Genomic DNA, 23,902 nt, shown 5'->3' with positions numbered 1-23,902 from the left:
TTGTTTTAACATCACAAATGGTTACAGAAGCTAAAGGTTATTTGAGTCATCTAACATTGTGTTCAAAATCTTTTCATTTCATAATCTAATAGTTCTGTAAAACCTGACATACACCGCACTTAGTGGCAGCTGTGAAATTTAAGCTCCACTTTCATAATGTTCTGTTCCAATTTATGCTCCTCTCCTTTCCTTCAGCATGAGAAATGTTTATTTGTGGATCATTCAAAATTCACCAAATACATAACATATAAAACATCTTTAAGATATACCTTATTAACAATAAGTAAGCTCATAAAACCAAAATTTTAAATCCATTATGAACTAAAATTAAAAGTAAAACAAGAAAGTACCTGAGATTCAAGTGGAATGAAGGAAATATTTATTTCTTTACATCTTCTTATTGATTTGGAGCAAGAACTCTTAATTTTGTTAAAGAGACTATCAGGGCAAACTGAGGGGGGGGAAAAATCAAAGCATATAACTCCATCTAAATTTTTATTCTTTGGAATAAATCATTTTAACATGCAAGAATATTTATTTTTTACATATAATTAGTGACTTTCACAAAGCAATTTACTATGAGGACAGAGACAATATGTAAATATTTTTCTTCACTTTACAGAGCAAATGTATTCTAGCCAACAGGGCTGTAACAAAAATTCCATTTTCCCCATTCATAGGCACCATAACTTATGATTATTTCCTTAGAGAGCTGCTTACACAGCAAACTAAAATTGTTAGGAAGGAAAATCAGATCCAAACTCATGGCTTAATAAACTTTGATAGGACTTCCAGAATTTCTTAGGAATTTATACTGCTTTTCTAAATGTGGTACTAAGTGCAACCATCCCACACAAATTGTTAGTTTTTCCTTGTATCTCAAGACCTTCTCTAATGTCAGGAAATCCTGAGACTAATCCAGAGCCTGTTCTCTCCACCTTCCCTTTACCTGTCTATATCTCTATTAAATCTAGGTTGGAGCATCAACCATTGGGTCCTAGTGTCTTTTAACATGATGTTCTTTAGCCTCAAGATTCCTTAAGTTAAAAGAGGCTTGGGGCGCCTGGGTGGCGCAGTCGGTTAAGCGTCCGACTTCAGCCAGGTCACGATCTCGCGGTCCGTGAGTTCGAGCCCCGCGTCAGGCTCTGGGCTGATGGCTCAGAGCCTGGAGCCTGTTTCTGATTCTGTGTCTCCCTCTCTCTCTGCCCCTCCCCCGTTCATGCTCTGTCTCTCTCTGTCCCAAAAATAAATAAACGTTGAAAAAAAAAAAAAAAAAAAGAGGCTTCACATTCATTAAATTTTATAACTTCTATAAACATGAATTTCTGTGTAATACAGTTATTTAAAACACAAATACTTATGGCATGACATATTTAAAATGGAAACTATTACTAGGCATGAGATAAATAATAACTTATAGGAAAAACAATATACTGCTTAAAATGAATTTCTAATAGCACAGACTAAGACTATACTTAGATGAACAGCATTTTTATTTTGCAAAATAATTATGTAAGATATAACATAAAGCAGAATTATATGTGTGTCTGGACTTCTCTGTGATGCTTTTGTTTAGCTGCTTTCTATCTGAACATATGGCATTGCAAGAGAAATGTGACAGATTCTCTCCATTAATATTTGCCAAACAGATGGCAATTTCTCCAGTACCCTCCCAAAGGGTCTTACTTTTGATTACATAATCAAATCCCCAATTAAAACTTAGATTTAAAAAAGAATTCCTCCTTCATCAGCATAAAATTTGAGATACAGCTCTCACTACCAACCCCCCACCATTGTATACCAGCAAAAATGACTGGTTCAGAATTTAATTTTCTATCACTTTAATATGAATTAGGACAGATATGATCTTATATTTTTAGATTTTTTTCTAATCTAATTAGAACAAGCAATACATAGAAAGTCTTAATATTATAATAGTACTGTAAGAAATACTTTATAATTAATAGGATTTTAAACAAAGAAGCAATACTTTTACAAAGCTACTTACAGTCAGTGAAGTATATATATGCTGCTTTGTATTTGTTCTCAGACTTACTTGCAAAATCACGTAAAAAACATTCTACAGACTTAAAAAAGGTTAGATGTTAATACACATTTAACAAAATACTAATTTAAATGTGCTAGCTTTTGAAATAACTAAGATTATTCTTTTTCGATAATAAAACAAAACCTTAACTATCTCAAAGTTTACTTTATAAGCTGATTTTTTAAAAATGCTATGTTGTCTAGCCAGTAACAGCTAAAAACCTAAGAAGTAGTAAGGTAATATGTATGAACAGAGTACTGTTTTGGCAATGAGAAGATCCAGGAACGATCCAGTGACTGGGAAGCTGAAGCCACACAGACCATTAGAAGATAACAAATCAAGGAACTGAAAAGCCAATAAGCATACTGGAAATGTTATCTACCTGGATGATGAAAGCATTGTGACTGTAACTGGGAAAGTGCTGAAGAGAGTGACAGTGAGCTAGGAGTAAAATTGTTAAGGGATAATGAAAGACCCAGAGGTTGGTAGATGACAGCAAGGAGGGGAATGGCAGGTAATAAAGTCTGGTAGTTCTTGCATGCCTCAGTGCTAGTAGTTTTAAAGATACAATGATCTAAAAGCAAAAATGAGGAATACAGAATGTAATGATCTCTCCTCCATCTGTTCCTTTTTCTCCTGGAACTCTAGAACTATTTCTGTTAGACCTCATAGATCAATCCAGCAAGTCTCTTATCTTTCGCCCATGATTTCCATGACTTTGGGTTTTTTTTGTTTTTTGGGTTTTTTTGCTTTGAGATATTCCATTTTAACTCGGCTATTAATTCAAATTTCAATAGTGATTATCCTCTTATGCAATTAATCATTTAATGGAGAAATCACACACTTTTGAACTTCAGGAAGTTTTTTATATGCTGTACTAGACTCTTCTTATGTGTTATCATTTTTCTGTTCAGTTCATCATCCTTCTCTCTAAGCAGATATATTTTGTATTTTCTTCATTCTTACTGAACTTCCTCTTTCTGGCAGCTTGGCTCACTTAGATGTGTTGATGCTTTCCTTTGTTAACTCACTGAAGGTTTAGGTTTGTTGCTGGAGAATCCTAAATACAGGCAGTTCTACAAGAGGGGAAGGCAAAAAGATTTCTCCTTCTCTGGGCTGTAGGTATATAAGCAGACAAACCACCAGGGCTTTGCTTTTTCACCAAATGACCTTTCCCCTGGGGTTCAGAGATCTCTTACAGCTAAACTCTTCAGAAATCTGTCATTTTATGACTTTGGCTGGGAACACTCTCATGCTGGTGTCTAAGGTGCTTACCCAGCTACTAAGGAACGAAGTCTCTCACTAGGCTTCTCCACTACTATCCAATAAGCTCAAGCCCTCGCTGGTACCCATAGGGCTATGGGGCCCAATAGGTAATTGATCCAGGACAGAAAGAGAAACTGGAGTTGGTTATAGTAGAAAAAAGAGTCACATTCAGGTACTATTTTCTCTGAGTCCTTTGCTCCTTTACTGAATATACAATTCTGTATCCTGCTTCTGTCACTTAACATTAAAAATGAACATTTACCTAAATCATTAAAATTTCCTAGAAATCTCATTTTCAATGGACACACAGTCTTTCCTACTATTAATCTATTAATGATAAGAATTAGCATTAAGATATAAAATGTCATTAAAACCCACCAGCAGCCAGCATATAGAAACTAAATAGTGAATATCTGTTTTTTTTCCTGCTGTCTGCTAGAATCAGAAGAAATGAAACTGCAATTGCCAATTTAACATTCTGGATGAATGTAACAGCCAAAGAATGTATTAGAAAATCCATTCTCAAATATTGTACAGAATAAAGGAATCTGACATGGCACCTGGGTAGCACAACTGAGCCCTGCGTCGGGCTCTGTGCTGACATCCCAGAGCCTGGAGCCTGCTTTGGATCCTGTGTCTCCCTCTCTCTATGCCCCTTCCGCACTCACACTCTGTGTCTCAAAAATAAATAAACATTAAAAAAAAAATTAGAATAAAGGAATCTGATATTTACTTGGCTGTAAAAGTTTGGCACTAATATGCATTCAATCACAGATTATAAACTAATTCCTTTGACATAAAAGATATATTTACATATATATGCATGCATATATGTGTATATACACACATGTATGCTACAGGAAGTAACTACGATAAAGGATTAATCCAAGACTATTTCTTTTATGTACATTTCTATCCTCCAAAAATATGGTTGCATAGGAATAGCATGAGTAACAAACTACTCAAACTTCATCATTTTAATACAATTAAATTCTGCTTTCAGATATGAGGGGAGAATTCTTTCATTTATACATTCTCATTAAGAGTGCAAATGAAACAATTTTCTAACACAGAAAAACTTTCCTAAGCAAACTAGTTTATGGCACTATTTTTCTAATAAAGGATGTTTTATTGCTTTGAATTGCCTATGAGAAAATGATGTCAATGATAAATGAGGAAAATACTTTTTAAAGATTCAAAATACTCACCTTTGATGTTGGAGAGATAAAATAAAGAGCTTTCATTTGTCTGACAGGTTCTCGATTCCTATAAATATTCTCCACAACTAATAAAAAAAAGAAAGTCCATTTTATATAACCAAGTATTTATACACTTGAAACAATTTTAAAATAAAACTATACTTATTTATAATAGGGAACACATTAACATATCCTGGGTTTAACATTTTTTTGGTCTCCCTTTGATAAATTAAAAAATCCCAAAATTGTATCTTCCCTAAACCTAAATTCTGGGCTAAGTAATCATCATAAGAAAAAAGGATGAAACAGCTATTTCATAGTTACATCTACCAGTGTAAGCAATCAACATCCCATGAAGCAAGAAAATGCATTAAAAATTAAAATTTGTATTTCTTTTTAAAAATATTCTAATGTAATAGCAAATATAATACCAGATATCAGGTTAAGTCCTTAACATTACTTATCTGTTAAACCTTCTTATAATTATTATATAACAAAGCGATAAAATAAGTATTTTACCAATTAGGAAACTGAGACTTAAAGAAGTTAGATAACTTGAAAGCTAGAAAGTAGAACAGGTAGGATTCTAACCCAGATCTGTCTGACTCCAGAACCCAAGTTTTTAACTGCTATAATATTCTTTAAATAAACTGCCAATTAACTCTTACTCTTTTAAAACTACGCAGTATTTTTAAAGTATTTTTAACAATGAAATATCGCCATAATTTACTGTTATATTTTTATTATTGAAGTTAAGAAGTTCATAAAATTAACAAATATAAAACAAAGTGAATTTAAAACTAGTAAACTCTAGGGGTGACTGGGTGGCTCAGTAAGCATCCAACTCTGTTTCGGCTCAGGTCATGATCTCACAGTTTCGGGAGTTTGAGCCCTGCATCAGGCCGGGCCCTGTGCTGACAGTGTGGAGGCGGCTTGGGATTCTCTCTCTCCCTCTCTCAGACCCTCCCATGCTTGCATTTGCCCTGTCTCTCCCTCTCAAAAAAATAAACTTAAAAAAACCCCAAAACATTAAAAACGAACAAAAAACACAAAAAACTAGTAAACTTTAAATTGTCAAATTAACTATTAAAGCTATATTTTTAAAAAATTAAGCATTATTCTACAAATCAAGAGAACCACTTTTCAAGACTAATGCTGGCAAAAGCCCTGGAAAGAATTAAAAAGATTAACCTGATAGGCAAGGAAGGCTACTGTTGAACTTCTCTGGTAAATATGGTGATTCACCTTCTCATTTTTACATTTATATTAGTAAAGTATAGACTTATCACAGCTTCTATTAGACAGGATATCAAATAAGGTTTCCAAGGAAATATTTAATTTTAATCTCCATTCCCAACTATTGTAATTTCACCTTTAAAAGATTAAAGTTAAATCTGTGCAAACTTACTTTTATTACTTAATACTCAAAGTCAAGTGCCTTATAGTCATCTTACGCTATACATACTATTATGCTTGGTGAGTAATGTACATGTTAAAATGTGAAAATATTGTGGTATGATTTATTAGAACACAGACTTTGAAAATAATCTGAAATGTCTGGTTATTAATAGCAGAAAGTGCCACTTCTTCAATTCCCTGAAAAATGGATATATACTAATAAGTGATTTAACAAAAAGGTTTTTACAGGATGCCTGAATGGCTGTTAAATATTAATCTAAAACCTCACAATAGCCCAACAAGATCAAAATACTCATTGCCATTTTACAGATGTGAAAATTGAGATTCAGAAGTTAAATAAGTCAGGGGCATCTGGGTGGCTAAGTCGGTTGAGTGTCTAACTGTTCATTTCAGCTCAGGACATGATCTTGCCGTTGTTGTGTCCTAGCCCCGAGTTGAACTCTGTGCTGATGGTGTGGAGCCTGCTTGGGATACTCACTCTCCCTTTCTCTCTGCCCCTCTCCCACTCATGGTCTCCTCTCTCTCTCTCAAAATAAATAAACATTAAGGAAAAAAACAACTCTGGAAAGTCCTCAAGAAACCTGTTTATGGGCACCTGGGTGGCTCAGTCAGTTGAGTGTCCAACTTTGGCTCAGGTCATGATCTCACGGTTTGGAGTTCGAGCCCCACGTCAGGCTCTGTGCTGAAAGCTCAGAGTCTGGAGCCTGCTTCGGATTCTGTGTCTCCCTCTCTCTCTGCCCCTTTCCTGCTCTGTCTCTCTCTCAAAAATAAATAAACATTAAAAAAAAAAAAAAAGAAAAGAAACCTGTTTAGCTTTGTCTAATGCTATATCCCAACTTACTTGGCAATAGAATTTTTTCCTTGAAGAGTATCTATCAACACCAAACACACAGTAATAAACAATGGTTAACAAAAATGAAATAAAACCTCCTTACAGTGCAAAATGGTTCTGCAGCTTCATTATATTTTCATACATATTATCAAATGGTTCTAGGGGCACCTGGGTGGCTCAGTTGGTTAAGTGTCCAACTTTAGCTTGGGTCATGATGTTGCAGTTCTTGACTTCGCGCCCCGTGTTGGGTTCTGTGCTGACAGCTCAGAGCATGGAGTCTGCTTCCGATTCTGTGTCTCCCTCTCTCTCTCTCTGCCCCTCCCCTGTTTGCATTCTGTCTCTCTCAAAAATAAACAAACATTTAAAAAAAAAAAAAACCTTAAAAAAATGGTTCTCACTTTAGTTGCTAATTAGAATGGCCTCTGGAACTTAAAAAAACTTCATGGCCTTGGGCGTCTGGGTGGCTCAGTCGTTTGAGCATCCGATTTCAGCTCAGGACATGATCTCACAGCTCGTGAGATTGAGCCCCGCATCGGGCTCTGTGCTGACAGCTCAGAGCCTGGAGCCTGCTTCCGATTCTGTCTCTCTGCCCCTAACCCACTCGCATTCTGTCTCTGTCTCTCTCAAAAAAAATAAATAAACATTAAAAAACAACAACTTCGTGGCTTAATCAATACTATATTTGTCCAGTGTCAGAAAAATCAAGGCTTCAATCTTTTAATGTCTAGTTGAGAGTTTTTCCATTGAGAAGGCCATAAAGACCAGGAAGACAAGCTGAATATATGATCAATAATAAAGTATCATATAGCAAAGATTTTATATATAAGTATCAAAATAATTATTACAAAAATTTTTTAGATAATCCTCCCTTTGTATACACTGCTCAGGTTTTCTTGAAAATACTGGTGTAGTTTGGTTTTTTTTTTTTTAAGTTTATTTATTTATTTTGAGAGCGACAGAGACATCTGGGGGAGACAGAGAGAATCCCAAGCAGGCTCCAAGCTGCCAGCTGCGGAGCCCGATGTGGGGCTCGAACCCACAAACTATGAGATCATGACCTGAGCCAAAAATCAAGAGTCAGTCACTTAACCAACTGAGCCACCCAGGCACCCCAAGTGTACTTTTGAACCTCACAAGTAGCAGTGACAAGACAGTACACATACTACACTAAATTCCAAAATATAAAAGAATTGTATTCGACTTTGAGTCTTAGTTTCCTCATTACAAGTGGGGGTATTTAAAATCTCTTTAAAGGGTTGTCATGAAGATCAAATGTAAATAAATGAGTGAAAGGATGAGGAGTTTAAGGATAATGGTAAGATTATAAATGTTATAAAATATTGGTATCATCCCCCAAAAAGATTAAAATCTCATTAACAATTCTGCCCTAATGAAAGATTATGGCAGTATGGTTTTTTTCATAATGTTATTCTAAAGCGGATTAAAAACAAATTTTTTTAATGTTTTATTTATTTTTGAGAGAGACAGAGACAGAATGCAAGTGGGTTAGGGGCAGAGAGAGGGAGACACAGAGTCCAAAGCAGGCTCCAGGCTCCGAGCTGTCAGCACAGAGCCCAACGCAGGGCCTGAACTCACAAGCTGTGAGATCATGACCTGAGCTGAAGTTGGACGCTCAACCGACTGAGCCACCCAGGTGCCCCATAAAGCTGATTTAAACTTGTAATTAACTGCTTCATTTCTAGGTAATAAAGAAAAACTTACAAAGTCAGTATTATACACTTGTAAATATGTACAAAAATTTATTTTATAACATAAATCTTACTATCTACTTAAAAGCAATACATGAAAACCACCAACATTAGTAAAAACACTGAGGTAAACGTAGTGTCAGCATATAAAATCCTTATCAAATATGCAGGAATAAAAATTTAAGTAACAAACTCAACAAGGCAATTGACTTACTCTTGGTCAGAGGCACTGATTTATAATCAAAGCTTAAGAGGGGCGCCTGGGTGGCTCAGTCGGTTAAGCATCCGAATTCAGCTCAGGTCATGATCTCACAGTCTGTGAGTTCGAGCCCGCATCAGGCTCTGTGCTGACAGCTCAGAGCCTGGACCCTGCTTCAGATTCTGTGTCTCCCTCTCTCTCTGCCCCTCCCCCAATCAAAGCTTAAGAAAAAACTTCCAGGGGTTATTCTGAAGATTCACAGAGAAAGGTCCAGTGTTATTATTATGGCTAGAGTTATAAAAATAATGAAATATAACCCCCTCAAAAACACAATGACTAACTAAAAGTTATTATTACTTCAAACTTTCCTAATCACAATAAAAAAGTTTTTATGATGAGTATTCGTAACACTTACCAGTTATACCCTCTGCTAGAAGATCTGTCATTTTGCAACACGATGCCAAAAGCTTAGTGGTAAATTCATCTAAAAGCATTATCTTAAAATGAATATATATTAAGAAATAGTGTAAGTACCTGATTGCCAAGAATTCACAATAGACACAATTTAATCCATTAAACTTACTCAAACATAAACCTTTTATAACATAAAATGAAAATATCAGGACAGTAAACAAAATTATCTCAATTCACCTCTTAACTTGTATGACCTAGAGATTTATTTTCTCAATATACATACATATAATATTATACATAAGCAAATAGAAACATTTCCATTTTGAAGCAGAAAACTTGTTCACTTTAAATGTATCTTGTGTTTAACATCAAATTTTTTACAATTATAAAATGTCACTTACAAAATAATAATTGTTCCAGGTGCTGTTCTTATTTTCCATGGATTAATTAATTTAATCTTTACAACTATGCTATGAGGTAAGACTATCCCTATTTTAGAGACAAATAACAGAGAGGTCAAGCAATTTGCCTAAGAAGCCACAGCTATCAAGTGGTGAAGCTATGATGTGAATGCAGTCAGTATGGTTCCAGACTCTACACTCTTACAGAAGTATAATAATAATAATATAGTAGTATTATATAAGTATAATAAAGACAATAGATTGATGTCCTCAATTAAAGGGCAAAATATGCATTCTACCTTCCATTCGCCTTCTTTCTTGCAGTCATCAAACACTGTTGCTTTTATCTCTGCCAAAAAACAAAACAAAACACAAAAAACACAATTATTTACAAATTTGAATCAACAATTAGAAACATAATAATAACTACTGAAAGAGCAAAAAGATTGGGGAAGTACCCAATTTGAAAATCTGCTAACTTACATAAAAAGTATATATACCTGTTAAACTCTAAGTAAAAATTCAGTTCTCTTTAATACCTAACCTATATTTAAACTGTAATATATTTTAAAATTTTTGAGAATTAAAGTATTATAGGGGCACCCGGGTGGCTCAGTAGGTTAAGCGTCCAACTTCGGCTCAGGTCATGATTTCACAGTTCTTGGGTTCGAGCCCTGAGTCAGGCTCTGTGCTGACAGCTCGGAACCTGGATCCTGCTTCAGGTTCTATGTCTCCCTCTCTCTCTGCCCCTTCCCTGTTCCTGCTCTGTCTCTCCTGCTCTCAAAAATAAATAACAAACATTAAAAAAAAAAAAAAAAGTTAAGGGATGCCTGGGTGGCTCAGTCAGTTAAGCATCTGACTTTGGCTCAGGTCATGATCTCATGGCTTGTGAGTTCGAGCCCCGTGTTGGGCTCTGTGCTGACAGCTCGAAGCCTGGAGCCTGCTTCAGATTCTCTGTCTCCCTCCCTCTCTCTCTGCCCCTTCCCCACTCACACTGTCTCTTTCTCTCTCAAAAATAAACATTAAAAACATTTTTTTAAAGTTTTAAAAAAATATTATAAAATATTAATGTAAGTATATAAATATATCTGGAAAATATTCCTGAAACTATTATCTGATTTGCTTTTTCCTATTCTACTTAAACCCCAAGTAAACAAGATGAAAACAAAAAAACTCATAGGAAAATCCCTAACTAGCCCATTGCTAAATTATATCTGACAATCAAAATTGGGTAAGCACTTTTCTTCCTGGTTTACTGCATTACAATTTTCAACAATTTATATTACAACATTAGGATACAGATATTCAGTCTTGATTTATAATCGATAAATATTAACATGTTCCTTGTAATGATTTTTAAAATTAACCTAAACATATTTTTTAAATTACTTCACTGATAAACAAAAATTTTTTTCTGATGTATTAAATAACACACATAGGCAATCAACACAAATATCTGTTGTTCTACCTCATAATAAGACAATTCCTCACAAAGTTTTACTAATTTTCAATTTTGAAAACTGATATGTAGTATGTAACAAATAAAATATAATTAAAATGTAAATTACAGTAACTTCTAATTTCATTAATTCCTGGTAATGAGATGTTTATATAATTCATTTAAACTTTCCTACTTCTTGGGTAGGCCTGGCTGGCTCAGTCAAAACATGCGACTCTTAATCTCAGGGTTGTAAGTTTGAGTCCCAGGGAAAGTATAGAGATTACTTAAATAAGTAAATAAACTTAAAAAAAAAATAAAAAAATTAAAAGATAAACTTTTCTACTTCTTAATTTAATACCTAAACTTTAATTGTTTTAAGTTAATGCTTGTGGAAATATACCATCAATTTTTGGCATCACATTAAATGACATGTTCAAGCAGAGGGTATATTTAATAAGGATTACTAATACTCATCATTAGAAGTGTGATCTGGAAGGTTTTTTTTGATTGGGAAGGCTTGAAAGTGTTAAGAAATACTAGTTAAGGTGCTTATATGTGTTTGTTAGGAAGATTGTAGCTTTTTTAAATGTTTATTATTTATTTTTGAGAGAGAAAAGAGAGACTACGTGTGCACACAAGTGCACACGAGTGGGGGAGGGGCAGAGAGAGAGGGAGACAGAATCCAAAGCAGGCTCCAGGCTGTCAGCACAGAACCTGATGCAGGGCTCAAACTCAGGAATTGTGAGATCATGACCTGAGACAAAGTTAGACATTCAACTAAGTCACCCAGGCGCCCCTGCCAGGAAGATTATAATGTTAAATGAGAATTACAGCAAAAGCCTAAAGTGTTTAATATTTGGGAATTTAAACCCAATGCACTGGTTTCTTCTACTCTATAGGCAGAGATAAAGGATTTCCTCAGGCAGAGTTCAGACACTAAAATACTTTGCCACTTCCCTTTCTAAGCTTTCTTTATTTCTGTATACCTCAAACAAGCTGAAAATCAAAGAAATAAATGCTCATGGAATTTATGATGGAGCAGATTGAAGAGTTTCCCTAGCAAGAACTCATCTCATTATAGTCTTTAAACCCTTAGAAACTGCACTGATGTATATGGTAAAAACTCATCACATGTTGCCATTAAGCACTTAAAGTACGGCTAGCCTGAACTGAGATGTCCTGTAAGTATAAAATACACACCAGATTTCAAAGACCTAGTACAAAAAAAAGGAATAGAAAATATCATTAATTTTCTATATTTACATGTTTAAATGAGAATATTTTAGAAATTTATTATTAGGGGCACCTGGTTGGCTCAGTTGGTTAAGCATCTGACTCTTGATTATCGGCTCAGGTTGTGATCTTGTGGTCATGAGACTGAGCCCCGCATGAGCCTCCACACTGAGTGCTTGGGATTCTCTCTCTCTGCCCCCTCCCCCCAAATAAATATTTTGAAAAATTTATTATTAAAATTATCTTCATCCGTTTCTCTCTTTTTTTTAATGTGGCTACTAGAAACTTTTAAATTATATATGTGGCTTGCATTGTATTTCTACTGGATAGTGCTGCCTTGGAATATGAAGATACCTAGACAGTGTTAGTGTTAGCATCTTAACAACAAAACATAGGGGCACCTGGGTGGCTCAATCAGTTGGGCATCCAACTCTTAATTTAGGCTCAAGTCATGATCTCACAATTCCTGGGATGGAGCCCCATGCTCTCAGTATGGAGACTGCTTGGGATTCTCTCTCTCAAAAATAAATAAACTTCAAAAAAAAAACCAATAAATGATAAACAACCAGTTTTGTGGACAAGAAATTAGGTGCATCCAAAAAAAGTAATATGGTCAAAGGTGAGGTATGTTTGGAGGGGAGTCAAAGGAAATCACATCAACTAATATGACAACTTTTTAAAAAGGTATTTCCTCCAAATACTAATGAAAATTATTTGACCTTACATCCATTTCTCTAGCACCCCAAATATGGATATATTTGATTCAATTCTCTTACTCTCTGCTTGCTCTAGTCTCTTTCTCAGAAACCATATTTGTCCTTAAAAGTTTCGTCTATTAGATCTAGCCTTCAATTTTTCCCAACATTACTGAGATACAACTGACACATAAGACAACTTCAAAATATATAATGTGTTGATCTGATACACATACTGCAACATAATTACCACTGTAATGTTAGTTAACAGATAATTACCATTCTTTTAGTAATTTTGGGAGGTGAGAACATTTAAGATCTACCTTAGCAACTTTCCAAGTATATAGTACAGTAGTACTGCTACCTGTAATCACAATACTGTTCATTAGATCTCCAGAACTTACTCCTCTACCAACTGAAGTCTGTACTCTTGGACCAGCTTCTCCTCATTCCCCCTAACCCCCATCAGTCTTCAATTTTTTGCAAATCTAACTCTCCATCATTCAATTATACAGTACAGGTTTAAGCACCTACCTGCCTCAAATTGAGATTATAGTTCCCTAAAAACTGCTTTAGACTTCTCTAAGAGTTTTAGTGACATTTTCTTAGTCACAGTCTTTGGATAGTTCCTCCATCTCCCATATCCAATAATCATGCAGTGTTGATTGTTCTTTCTGGTGACTGCCACAGTCCTCAGCATTGCCTTGGTTCTCATCATCTCTCACTCAACTACTATAATAGCCTCCTATCCGGATTTCCTGCTTTTAATTTTTTTTAAGTTTATTTATTTAATTTTGAGAGAGAGAGAGAGAGAGAGAGAGAGAGAGAGAGAGGGAGGGAGGGAGGGAGGGAAGGAGGGAGGGAGAGACAGAGAAGGAGCTCATGAGCAGGGTAGGGACAGAGAGAGGGAGAGAAGGAGAGGGGGGGGGAGGGAGGGAGAGAGAGAGAGAGAGAGAGAGAGAGAGAGAGAGAGATTGAGAATCCCAAGCAGGCTCCACACTGTCAGTGCAGAGCCCAATGTGGGGCTCAAACTCATGAACCGCAAGATCATGACCTGAGCCAAAATCAAGAGTCAGATGCTTAACCAACTGAGCCACTCAGGTGCCCCTGGATTTCCTGCTTTCTACCTCCAATCCTTTTGCCTGTTCAATCCATTTTCCACATTGCTGTCAGTGATCTTCCTGAAGCACAAATTTCTTAATCAATGCCCACCTAAATTCCCTCAAATGCTCACTCTTGCCTCAGAATAAAATCTAGATTTTACTATTCAACCTCCTGTACCAAGTGGCCTCTGCCTACTCTCTAAGTTGATCTTCCACCAGTCCAAATGATATCCAAATAATTATCTATTAATACCGACTACTCTCTTTGCTCATCCTGTTTCTCCTAAATGCAAAAGGAAATGTGTTTAAAACTAATGCCAAAGATGGGACGCCGGGGTGGCTCAGTAAGTTGGGCGTCCGACTCCGGCTCAGGTCATGATCTCACAGCTCGTGAGTTCGAGCCCCTCATCGGGCTCTGTGCTGACAGCTCAGAGCCTGGAGCTTGCCTCGGATTCTGTGTCTCCCTCTCTCTCTCTCCCCCTCCTCTGCTCATGCTCTGTCTCTCTCTGTCTCAAAAATAAACATTACAGAAAAAACCAAAAAACTAATGCCAAAGAGGAAATGAAAACATGGAAGAGAAAAATGAGAACAGAGCTAACCAAGTTTTGTGCAGCATCAGCAATGCAGAAAGTATACTTGCACAACTATCTTAAACCACAGAGTAAGTATTAATAAACATGGTAACATTGTAAGAGAAACTGATTTGTCTGGAAAATAGTAAATCATCTGTAAATAACAGTTTTTTAGGAAACAAAAATGCCTAGCAACGTTTAAATCACAAATTAGGAAATAAGAGGGGAAAAAAATACTAGTACTAAAGACAATCTCAACAGGGACCCGGAAAAGGTACCCTTTTCTCTTTATCTGGTCTTCCTTATCTAAATCCAGATGTCAAATTCAGCTCCCTTTTGTGTAATTTATACCTATATATCTCCATCTGCTTTCTAGATACCTCAACTTGCACTTACACTCACTGTATTTTAAACCTAAACTATTTTTTCTCTCCAAAACTGTTCCTTCTCTTTCCCTTTATCAATAAAGATACTACTACCTAGTCTCCTAGACCTGAATCTGAGTCTAGGATGACTCTCCCCCAGCTTAAATCCTATTTATTCTTTCTCCAGAACTGCTCTCATACTCTCAGCCATCTTCTACCTCCTTTGCCACATTTTGGCCTTCTTCCTTGGACCAATACCATAACAGTACCAGTCTCTGTCACCCACTCCAATTTATCACCCAAGTGCACCCCTGCTTCTAACATCTGAGTTTTTTCTAATAATCAAATTATTACAACAATGATAATCAACATATATACACTACTCTATCACTTGCTTTTTCCAATAAATATACATCATGGATACCCTTTATACAGCATATAAACATATAGATTTAAATAATTCTTTTTAATAGCTACATAATATTTCTTAGCGCAGGCACACCATTATTTATTCAACTATTCTCCTCTATGAGAGGCAGTCATCCTGTTTCTGTTTTTGCCACTATAATGTTGCAGTGAAGATCTTTATACATATATCTTTATTATCATTACTTTTATTTCTTCATTTTAGAGAGAGAGAGCACGGGGAGGGGCAGAGGAAGGAGAGGGGGAGAGAGGGAGAGGGAGAATCCCAAACACGGTTCCATGCACAGCATTGGTCAGTGTAGAGCCCAACTTGCGGCTCGATCCTATGACCCTGGGATTATGACCTGAGCTGAAATCTACTCTCAAACAACTGAGCCACCCAAGTGCCCAGACTTCTATTTCTGAAGCAAAGGTTCCCATAAGTGGGAATGCTGGCATCAAAAGATGTGTCTGTCGTGTTACTATACATTGCCAAATGCTTTGTCAAAAGTTTTTAACAATTCACATTCCCACCAGCAAACTTCCCAATGATAGCATGTCAGTCTGATGGGTTAAAAAGAGGAACTGGTCTTTATTTGCATTTCCACTCAAAAACAATCAACTGAATGTCCTAATCTGCAAGTCACCTGTTCACATCCTATATTTTTCTATTGTGTCATTATCTTCTCTTTATCAATGCGCAGATACTCTCTACAGATTGACCCTTTCTCTTCTATGTGTGCTCAATATTTTCTTTGAATCTAGAGTTTAGCTCTTGATTTTTTTGTTAATGGTGTCTTCTACCATATAGGAATTTATAATTTTTATTTAACAAATTTTTTATGGGATTTGGGTTATCAATTTTTTTAAAAGTGTAAACCATGTTACTCTATATTTTCTCCCCATTTTATTGTTTTATTTTACATTTTAGATCTTTAATACATATGGAATTCATTTTAACTTGCTAAAGTTGGATTAAGATCATGCCTAAGTAAATAAATAAGGAGCAAAGAATCATGCTAAGTAGATGTCAGAACAAATACCTTAAGACAAAAATTTGTAAAATGTCATTAAACAATGAAAACCTAATATTAAATATTTATGACCTAAACAAAACAACCATGGCATAAAAGAAAACCATGGCATAAGTGAAAACTATCAGGAATCTACGTGGAAATAAAGAAAATATAACAAAATGAAGATCTAAAAAAATAGAATCATGAAGAATTCAAGTTGAAAAAGACTTAGAGAATATGTAGTTCAAACTCTTCATTGTTTAGGCTAGGAAAGTGAAGTACAATCTGGAGTGGAAATCAAGTCTTCCAACTATTAGTCCAATGAGGAGAAATAATAAAGCAGCTTTGCATAATAATAAATAAATAAATAAATAAATAAATAAATAAATAAATAAAAATAAACCAGTAATGCATAATGAAAAATCAAAAAGCCAAAAATCAAAAGCAGACTTGTAGGCTACAAAGAGTTTACATTCTCAGAAAACCAAAATATATTATTAAATTCCTAATTATGATTCCAACAGATTCTGCAGGCCTGTGGCCCAAGTTATTTAGTGAACAGGTAAGAATCTTTATAAAGGTAAAGCCAGAGGCCTGGGGCAAAGACAAATGCAATACTCATTATTAGTCAGCTTAATAAAAACAAATTGAATTGTGCATGAAAAAGACCACTTAGGGCTATCAAGGTACACTAAAAATTGTATGAAAAAATAAAAATAAATAAAAATAAAAATAAAAATAAAAATTGTATTAAAGTAGAACATATGAAAACTGAGAACTAATAGAAGACCTACTAAAATGTATACAAAGACAAACATTAAAGAGCTAATATTTCTTGGTAGGGGGTTAGTAAATTCTGTATTTACTTGTGTAAAGAAAATAACAATGTAAGGTTTAGAGGGTTTCTCTCATAAACATAAAAGTGTAAAATAAAAAGTCACTGTTAGAAAATTATTCATAATGACAGTATGAGTCAGAAGAGTAGTTACTCTGGAGGAGAGGGTAGGATTTAGACTATTAGACTATTTAGACTATTTTAGACTATCTAAAAATTTAGGATTTTTAGAGGAGAGGGAAGGATTATGGAGTACTTGAAAACGTTCTGTAACTTGATCTAGGTGGTAGTTAACATGGATAAAAATTCATCCAGCTGTACGCTTAGCAGTAGTGCATTTTACCATTACACTTAATGAAATCTTAGAGTCATTTCCCTTCAAAACAGAAACAAGAAAATGGCTTCCTTTCAGCACTGTTTCAACAGAATCTCAAAAATGGTAGTGACTGATATTTGAAAGAAAAAAAAAAAAAACAAAACACCTTTCCTTTTTATTGGCTCCGCACTGCCTAATGTCTACTCTATTTAGCTCCAACCTACCTTTTAGTCTTCATCATCCTGTTCCTTGCAACAAATACCCTATACTCAAAAGGAACTATTCCCTCTTCCAAAAAACTCATGCACTTTTTCCTCTTTGGGCCAAATTTGGCTCAAATTTCCCTATGTCTGCCAAAATCTTACCACCTTCCAATGGCACTTCCTCTTGGGAGTCTTCCCTGATCCACTCCCACAGAGGAAATAATTCCTTTTTCTTCTCCTCTCCCTTTCCACAATGCTAATATAGTACTTAGTTAGTACTTGTGTACCGTCTCCTCTCACTGAACTATGAATTGCAGGAAGTCAAGGGATATGCACCTGAAATAGTGTACAGCAAAGAGTAGATACTCAATAAATACTGATTTAAATAACTATGTGGGACCAGAAAAATCCAAAAATTAAAGTATACAATTTTCCTCAACAAGATAAACTTAAAGAAGTGACCAGAATGAAAAAAACACATAAAACTAAAATAATTAAAACAAAAATGCTTTACACATGCTTATATTTGCATAGAAAACTTTAGAATAATTTGTAAGAAACCTAAGAGTAGTTGTGTCAGAAAAGGGAGGCTGTGTAATCTTTTCTGCTATCTAAATTTCTTTGCCAAGTCAGGTATTTAAAAACACTTAAGGGGGACCTGGTAACTCAGTCAGTTAAGCGTCCAACTCTTGATTTCAGCTCATCATGATCTCACAGTTCATGAGTTCAAGCCCCGCATCAAGCTCTGTGCTGATGACATACAGCCTGCTTGAAATTCTCTCTCTCCCCTCTCTCTATGCCCCTACCCCACTTGCTCTCTCAAAATAAATAAACTTAAAAAAATTTTTTTAAGTACTTAAAAATGATCATTACAAAGACTATGAAATGGCATGGAAAATGCCATGTCAACATTAGATATTTTAAAAAGGAAATCACAGAATGACAAATAAAAAAATATATCTGTAGCTATACAAGGACTAAAAGAAAATGTGAAAAAAGGGGAAACATGTAAAGAACTGGCTTAAATACATTCAGATTACTTTTACTTGTAATTTTTCTGGGTTAATTTTCTCTTAACATTTGTCAAATATGTGGTATGAAGCACAGACACTAGACTATTGTTTATAGATAAGGGGAAAAAAAAGACTGCACTAAGGGGGAAAATGCCACAGGTGGCTTGAGCTTGCTTTGTAGTTGATTTAATTACTCTTGTTATTTTTTAAATAAACTTCATCAAATTTTTATTTAAGCCCTTTTATCAGTGATATTTTTGCTACCACTTTCCTGTAGTAAAAAGTGGCAAGGGAGCAATATTGAGCACTAGAAACGTCACTGATTTTAAGTATGGAAATTCGTTTCGTAAATAAATATAGCCTTTGCACTCAAAATATTAAAGCTCTTTTTTTTTTTTTTAAGTGTTTTGAGATAGTCCCTAAAGGCTGATCCCTTCTCAGGTTTTAGGTCTCAGCTCAAATATCACCTACTCAGAGAAAACCTTTCCTGATCCATCTATCCAAAGTAGCCCCCTCTCTCTCTATATATCACAAACTGAAATAATGTTTATTCTTTGTTTACAGATTTATTTTCTATTATTTTCCACTTGAATGCAAGCTTCAAGAAGGCTGGGAACTTGTCTGCCTTCTATTGCTGTATTTCCACAGGAATTCAGTAATATTTATTGAGTAAATGGGGACTTTAGGTAGCAAAAAATGGAGAAAATTATAAAGCTGATCTACTGTTTACTTTTAACAAACATTTCCATTTTTCTAGGGCCTGTTCCAAATTTAAAGCTCTAGAAGAAAAACTGGTGGACCCACCTTTAAGAAGCTTATCAAGATGCTCACATTAGGCAGTAGTGAGAAGTGCCATTTTGGAAGGATAAATCAAATGCTACAGAAATATAAGAGAATGGGTTAAAAAAGAAGTCACTATGGTGATAGTAGCCCCATTTAAGCCAAGACTTGAAGGCTAGCTAGAGTTTGGATAGGTGAAGAACAGGCACAAGGCGAGCATTCTAGACAGGAATTGGCATACAGATGTAGAGGCAGAAGATTTCAATAAGACTAGTTGAACATCAAGATCACACAAGGGAAAGGTAGATAACAAGGTAGGTTACTGTCAGGTTGTAAGTCTTCAAAAGCAGACTAAGCATCTGAAATTATCTCTACACAACTGGAGGGGTCTCTCTCTGCAGGTCTTCAAACAGTTGAGCATGATCTCAGCACAGCACTGTTACAGGAAAATTATTCTGGCAGCGACTGGCCAGATAGACTGGAGTGAGAAATAGGTGCTTGGAGGCTTAGTTAGGAGGTTACTTCAACAAAGTGGGCATAAGGCTCTGAACTAAGGTTTAAACATTACAGAAAGTCATAGACACATGACATGTTAACTCTGCAGTCAGATCTAGGTGTGGGGAAAAAAAAAGAAGAAAGATCTGGGTGTGGAATACTAAGTCTATATTTAATACCTCTATCAGTTTTCTAAAAAATAGCTTTATTAAGATATAATTTGCATAGCATATAATTAACCCAAAGCGTACAATTAAATAAATGGTTTTCAGTATATTCAGAGTTGTGTATCTATCATAATAATCAACTTAGAATATTTTCACTCGTCCAAAAGGAAACCATCTCCTTAGCCATTATCCCTGAATCTCCCCACCCCTACACCTTCCAACATACACAACTCCTCATCTACTTTCTGTCTCTATATAGTGTCAATTCTGGGTATTTAATGTAAATGGACTCACACAGTGGTTATTTGTGAACGGCTTATTTCATTTGGCACACTTTTTCAAGGTTCATCAATACTGTAGCATGTAACAGTACTTCATTCCTTCTTATTGCCTGATATTCCATTTTTGGGATATACCACTTGTTATTTACCTATTCATCAATCTGTGGATATTTGGGTTGTTTGATTTTTTGGCTATTATGATTAATACAGCTATGATAACAGATGTATCAGTTTTAATGTCTATGAAATAAAGATAATAATTCTTATCAAGTTTTAAAAGATGTAAAGAATAATGCCTGGCACAGAATAAATGTTCAAGAAATATTAGTTTCCTTGTCCCTACATTTTAGGTAAACTGAAGATTAAGTAATTTATCTTTCTACCACGACTCAACTGTACTATCTTCAACCTAGCAAAACCTTTCCCCAAATGTATGCTTCTCCTACCTCTTAGGATATTCCTTCATCATTTCTTACAGACTCTGTCATCTTTTGCTAACAGAACTCACAGTCCCCCTTCTTTCTCTCTTTCTACTCCCTAAATGCTGAATGAATGTCATCTTGTGTTTTGCTCATGTTTCTATTTATACAAAGATTCAAAGAACTATTTTTTAACCTCAACATTGCTTTCCTTCCCTTCACTCTTCTGTCTTATCTTACACTCCATCTGACATCCTGGTGCTGCTTCAAGTTAATAGCGCTAGATGGAAATTTTCTTATCTCTAAAATCTCCCTCTTGCCCAGTTTCCATGCTATCAAAACTGATGTTACTATCATTAACCTTTTTTCCTCATAAATACTTATGTTAAGGACCATGTACATCTTGCAAACTATTTACACAATGCAATTCACTACCCATTTTCAAAGAAATGTACTTTAAGTACGACTGTGATTTAAAAATATTACCAAATCTTACAGGGTGCCTGGGTGGCTCAGTTAAGTGTCCAACTTTGGCTCACGTCCGGATTTGAGGGTTCATGGGTTCCATCCTTGCCTGGGGCTCTGTGCTGACAGCTCAGAGCCTAGAGCCTACTTGGGGTTCTGTGTCTCTCTCTCTCTCTGCCCCTCCCCTGCTTGCACTTTTTCTCTTTCAAAAATAAACATATATATGTAACAAATAAAAATCTTACCAAATCTTAAAACTCACCCACGCAAATCTTAAAAAACAGAATGCCAACCTTATAATTATCAAATTTTTAAAAAGAAGTCTCATAACCTTTTCCCCCCTTTTATTTATACACTCGTTCTAGTACGTTCAGCACTATGACAGTTACTGATGTGGAGTTCTAATCTTGCACGAGGAACAGTATCTCCCCAAATTTTGTTGACTCAGTCACTTCTGTCCTTTGCTCAACAAGCCGGAGTCAGAGATACTAATTAGATGTCACTCCCTTTCCACTACTAGACCATAATTACTTTCAACCCAGCTGCCAAACAATGATGGTTCTTCCGGTTTGGTGGTTTCATTCCTTCTCTAACCTAGCTGACCTAAGTTTGGAGCGATTTTTATGAAAGTCGTAAGTGACATGGCAGAAGAGCAGAATATCAACCAACAAGCAGTAGTACAGCCCTAACAGCAGTGAGTGGCCCTCAGAGTATAGACAGAGATGTGAAGGTGCAGCTTTTGCCCTGAGATTTAATCATCCAAATGGCTCCTTCTCATGAACTCTTTAGAAAAGTGAGCTCCTCTTAGAAACACAGGAAGAAGGATCTGTTCAACAGTCAGCGTTTGTTTTTGTTTTGTTTTTTTCTTCTATTAGAAGACATTGAAAAGTGTAGTTCCAGAACCCTGCTTGGTACTAAAATGAAGAAACATAGCAAGCAGTCTTTGGAAACAAGTGTGAGGAGAAGGGGAGGGGCGGGTTACAGAAACACAGTGCCCAGACCGTACTGGGTGCAGAGACATCACCGACTGGTGGGGCTCCCGGGGGGGAACCAAGGAGCGTCGAGAGCAACGCCGAGGATAGTCACAAGGGCCGAGGGAGAAAAATCCGGGCTGGGGGCCGCTCACCCAGGGCGGGGCCTCGGGGCCAGAGCCGGGCCGAGGCGACGGGGTGCCAGACGACAGCTAGAAGGCCACACGCTCCCGCACCCTGCCCATCCCTGAGGCTAGCAGGAAATAGGGTTGGGAAGGCGAGCACGAAAAAGTCCTAACAGGGACCTGGGTCCCAAAGCAACAAGTGCCCGCGGCGGCTTCCCAAGAGACTGTTGGTCTGGGGCAGGATAGCAAGGCACGGCGCGGCGGCCTCCTGGCCTTCCCTCTCTCAGCCCCTGCCCCACCGCACTCACTCTGCCACACCACGCTCTTCAGCCCCCGCTCCGTCACCGGCGGCGCCATCTTCCCAACACTGCGGAGGAGCAGCCGCCGCCTCCCGCTGGCAACCTACTTTAGGAGAAAGAAGCTCGGAGTGGCCCCGCCCCCACTCACGGACCGCGCCCTCCGGTAACGTCACGCGCGACCGCCAGGGGATTCCCGCCCACGCCTGGACGGAGGCTGCGCAGTTCGGGTGGAATGTGTGGGGGCAGTCGTGCGCCCCCTAGCGGGACTCTCTGTCAGCCGAAGTTCAAGGACCCGTGACGTCAAAAAGCGAAGTCGTGCCTGTGTGTTACGAGTTAAGCTGATATAAAAAATTCCGAATGCACGCGGATGGTATTTGAAAAAGGAATGGGTCATTCTTTCGCTTTGCAAAAGAACTCTTCACCTGGCGAAGCCGTTCATAATAGACTCCACTCAGCAGCCCCCTCAACTACTGAATAGAAAATTTACCCATTAAAGTCTATTGTATTCATTTTTCAAGGACATAGTAATTGTGTAGAACTCTGAGGTTCCCTCCAGTGTGCCCCGACCTATGCAGGACTTTCAGGAAACTCAAAGAAGTGAGAGACCCACTTCTGAAGAATTATAAATCTCATTGGAGAACTCAATTCCTGGTATGCTGAAGATAGTCAAAAGTTGGTTGAAAAAGCGAATGCCTTCAGGATGATAATATATGTAAATGAACCAATAAAACAGTAATTATTTACTCAACAAGCATAAATTCATGTGCAAAATTGTGTGAGAGAGGACATCAATGCTTTAGGATTTAAAAGAAGGGGTTATTAGTAAAAAGGGATTCACAAAGGAGGTGATTTGAGCTTAGACTTAGCAAGTTTAAGCAGAGAGTTATTTCCTGAGATGGTGCTTTTGAGGTGAAATCACAGTAATCAATCATGAATGAAATCAGTTTAGTTGCTGAGAGCCCCATCTGTCACTAACCATCATTTACACTGTCAGAAAGTAGACTTTCCCATAGATTTGCAAAGAATCAATGGTCTTAATTCAAGTTGGTCACATAGGAAAGTGGAAATATACTCTTAATGATAATGGCTAATATTTACTGACTGCTTACTACATACAAGGTATTATGGTAAGTGGATTATAACCCTTAAAGATAAAGAAACTGATAGTGAAATAACTTCCCAAGGATGCTCAGCTTGTGGTATAGTGGGAACTAGGA

At 36.5% G+C, this 23,902-nt stretch overlaps 1 protein-coding gene across 1 annotated transcript in view; it reads right to left on the bottom strand.

Moving 5' to 3' along the window:
• The window catches only part of STXBP3 (syntaxin binding protein 3), a 54,481-nt gene extending 31,651 nt beyond the window's left edge, over nucleotides 1-22,830 (bottom strand). Inside the window, 6 exon segments of the mRNA XM_043575726.1 lie at nucleotides 351-451; nucleotides 2,009-2,087; nucleotides 4,522-4,598; nucleotides 9,087-9,168; nucleotides 9,786-9,835; nucleotides 22,695-22,830. Coding sequence (XP_043431661.1) covers nucleotides 351-451; nucleotides 2,009-2,087; nucleotides 4,522-4,598; nucleotides 9,087-9,168; nucleotides 9,786-9,835; nucleotides 22,695-22,743 — 438 coding nt within the window. The 5' untranslated portion in view covers nucleotides 22,744-22,830.
• Between the last annotated feature and the right edge of the window lie 1,072 nt (nucleotides 22,831-23,902).

The sequence above is a fragment of the Prionailurus bengalensis genome, chromosome C1, assembly GCF_016509475.1.
Source record: "Prionailurus bengalensis isolate Pbe53 chromosome C1, Fcat_Pben_1.1_paternal_pri, whole genome shotgun sequence".
NCBI classification, from domain to species: Eukaryota; Metazoa; Chordata; class Mammalia; order Carnivora; family Felidae; genus Prionailurus; species Prionailurus bengalensis.
Note: the sequence above shows the minus strand (reverse complement) of the source record. Positions and strands in the feature narration are given on the sequence as shown.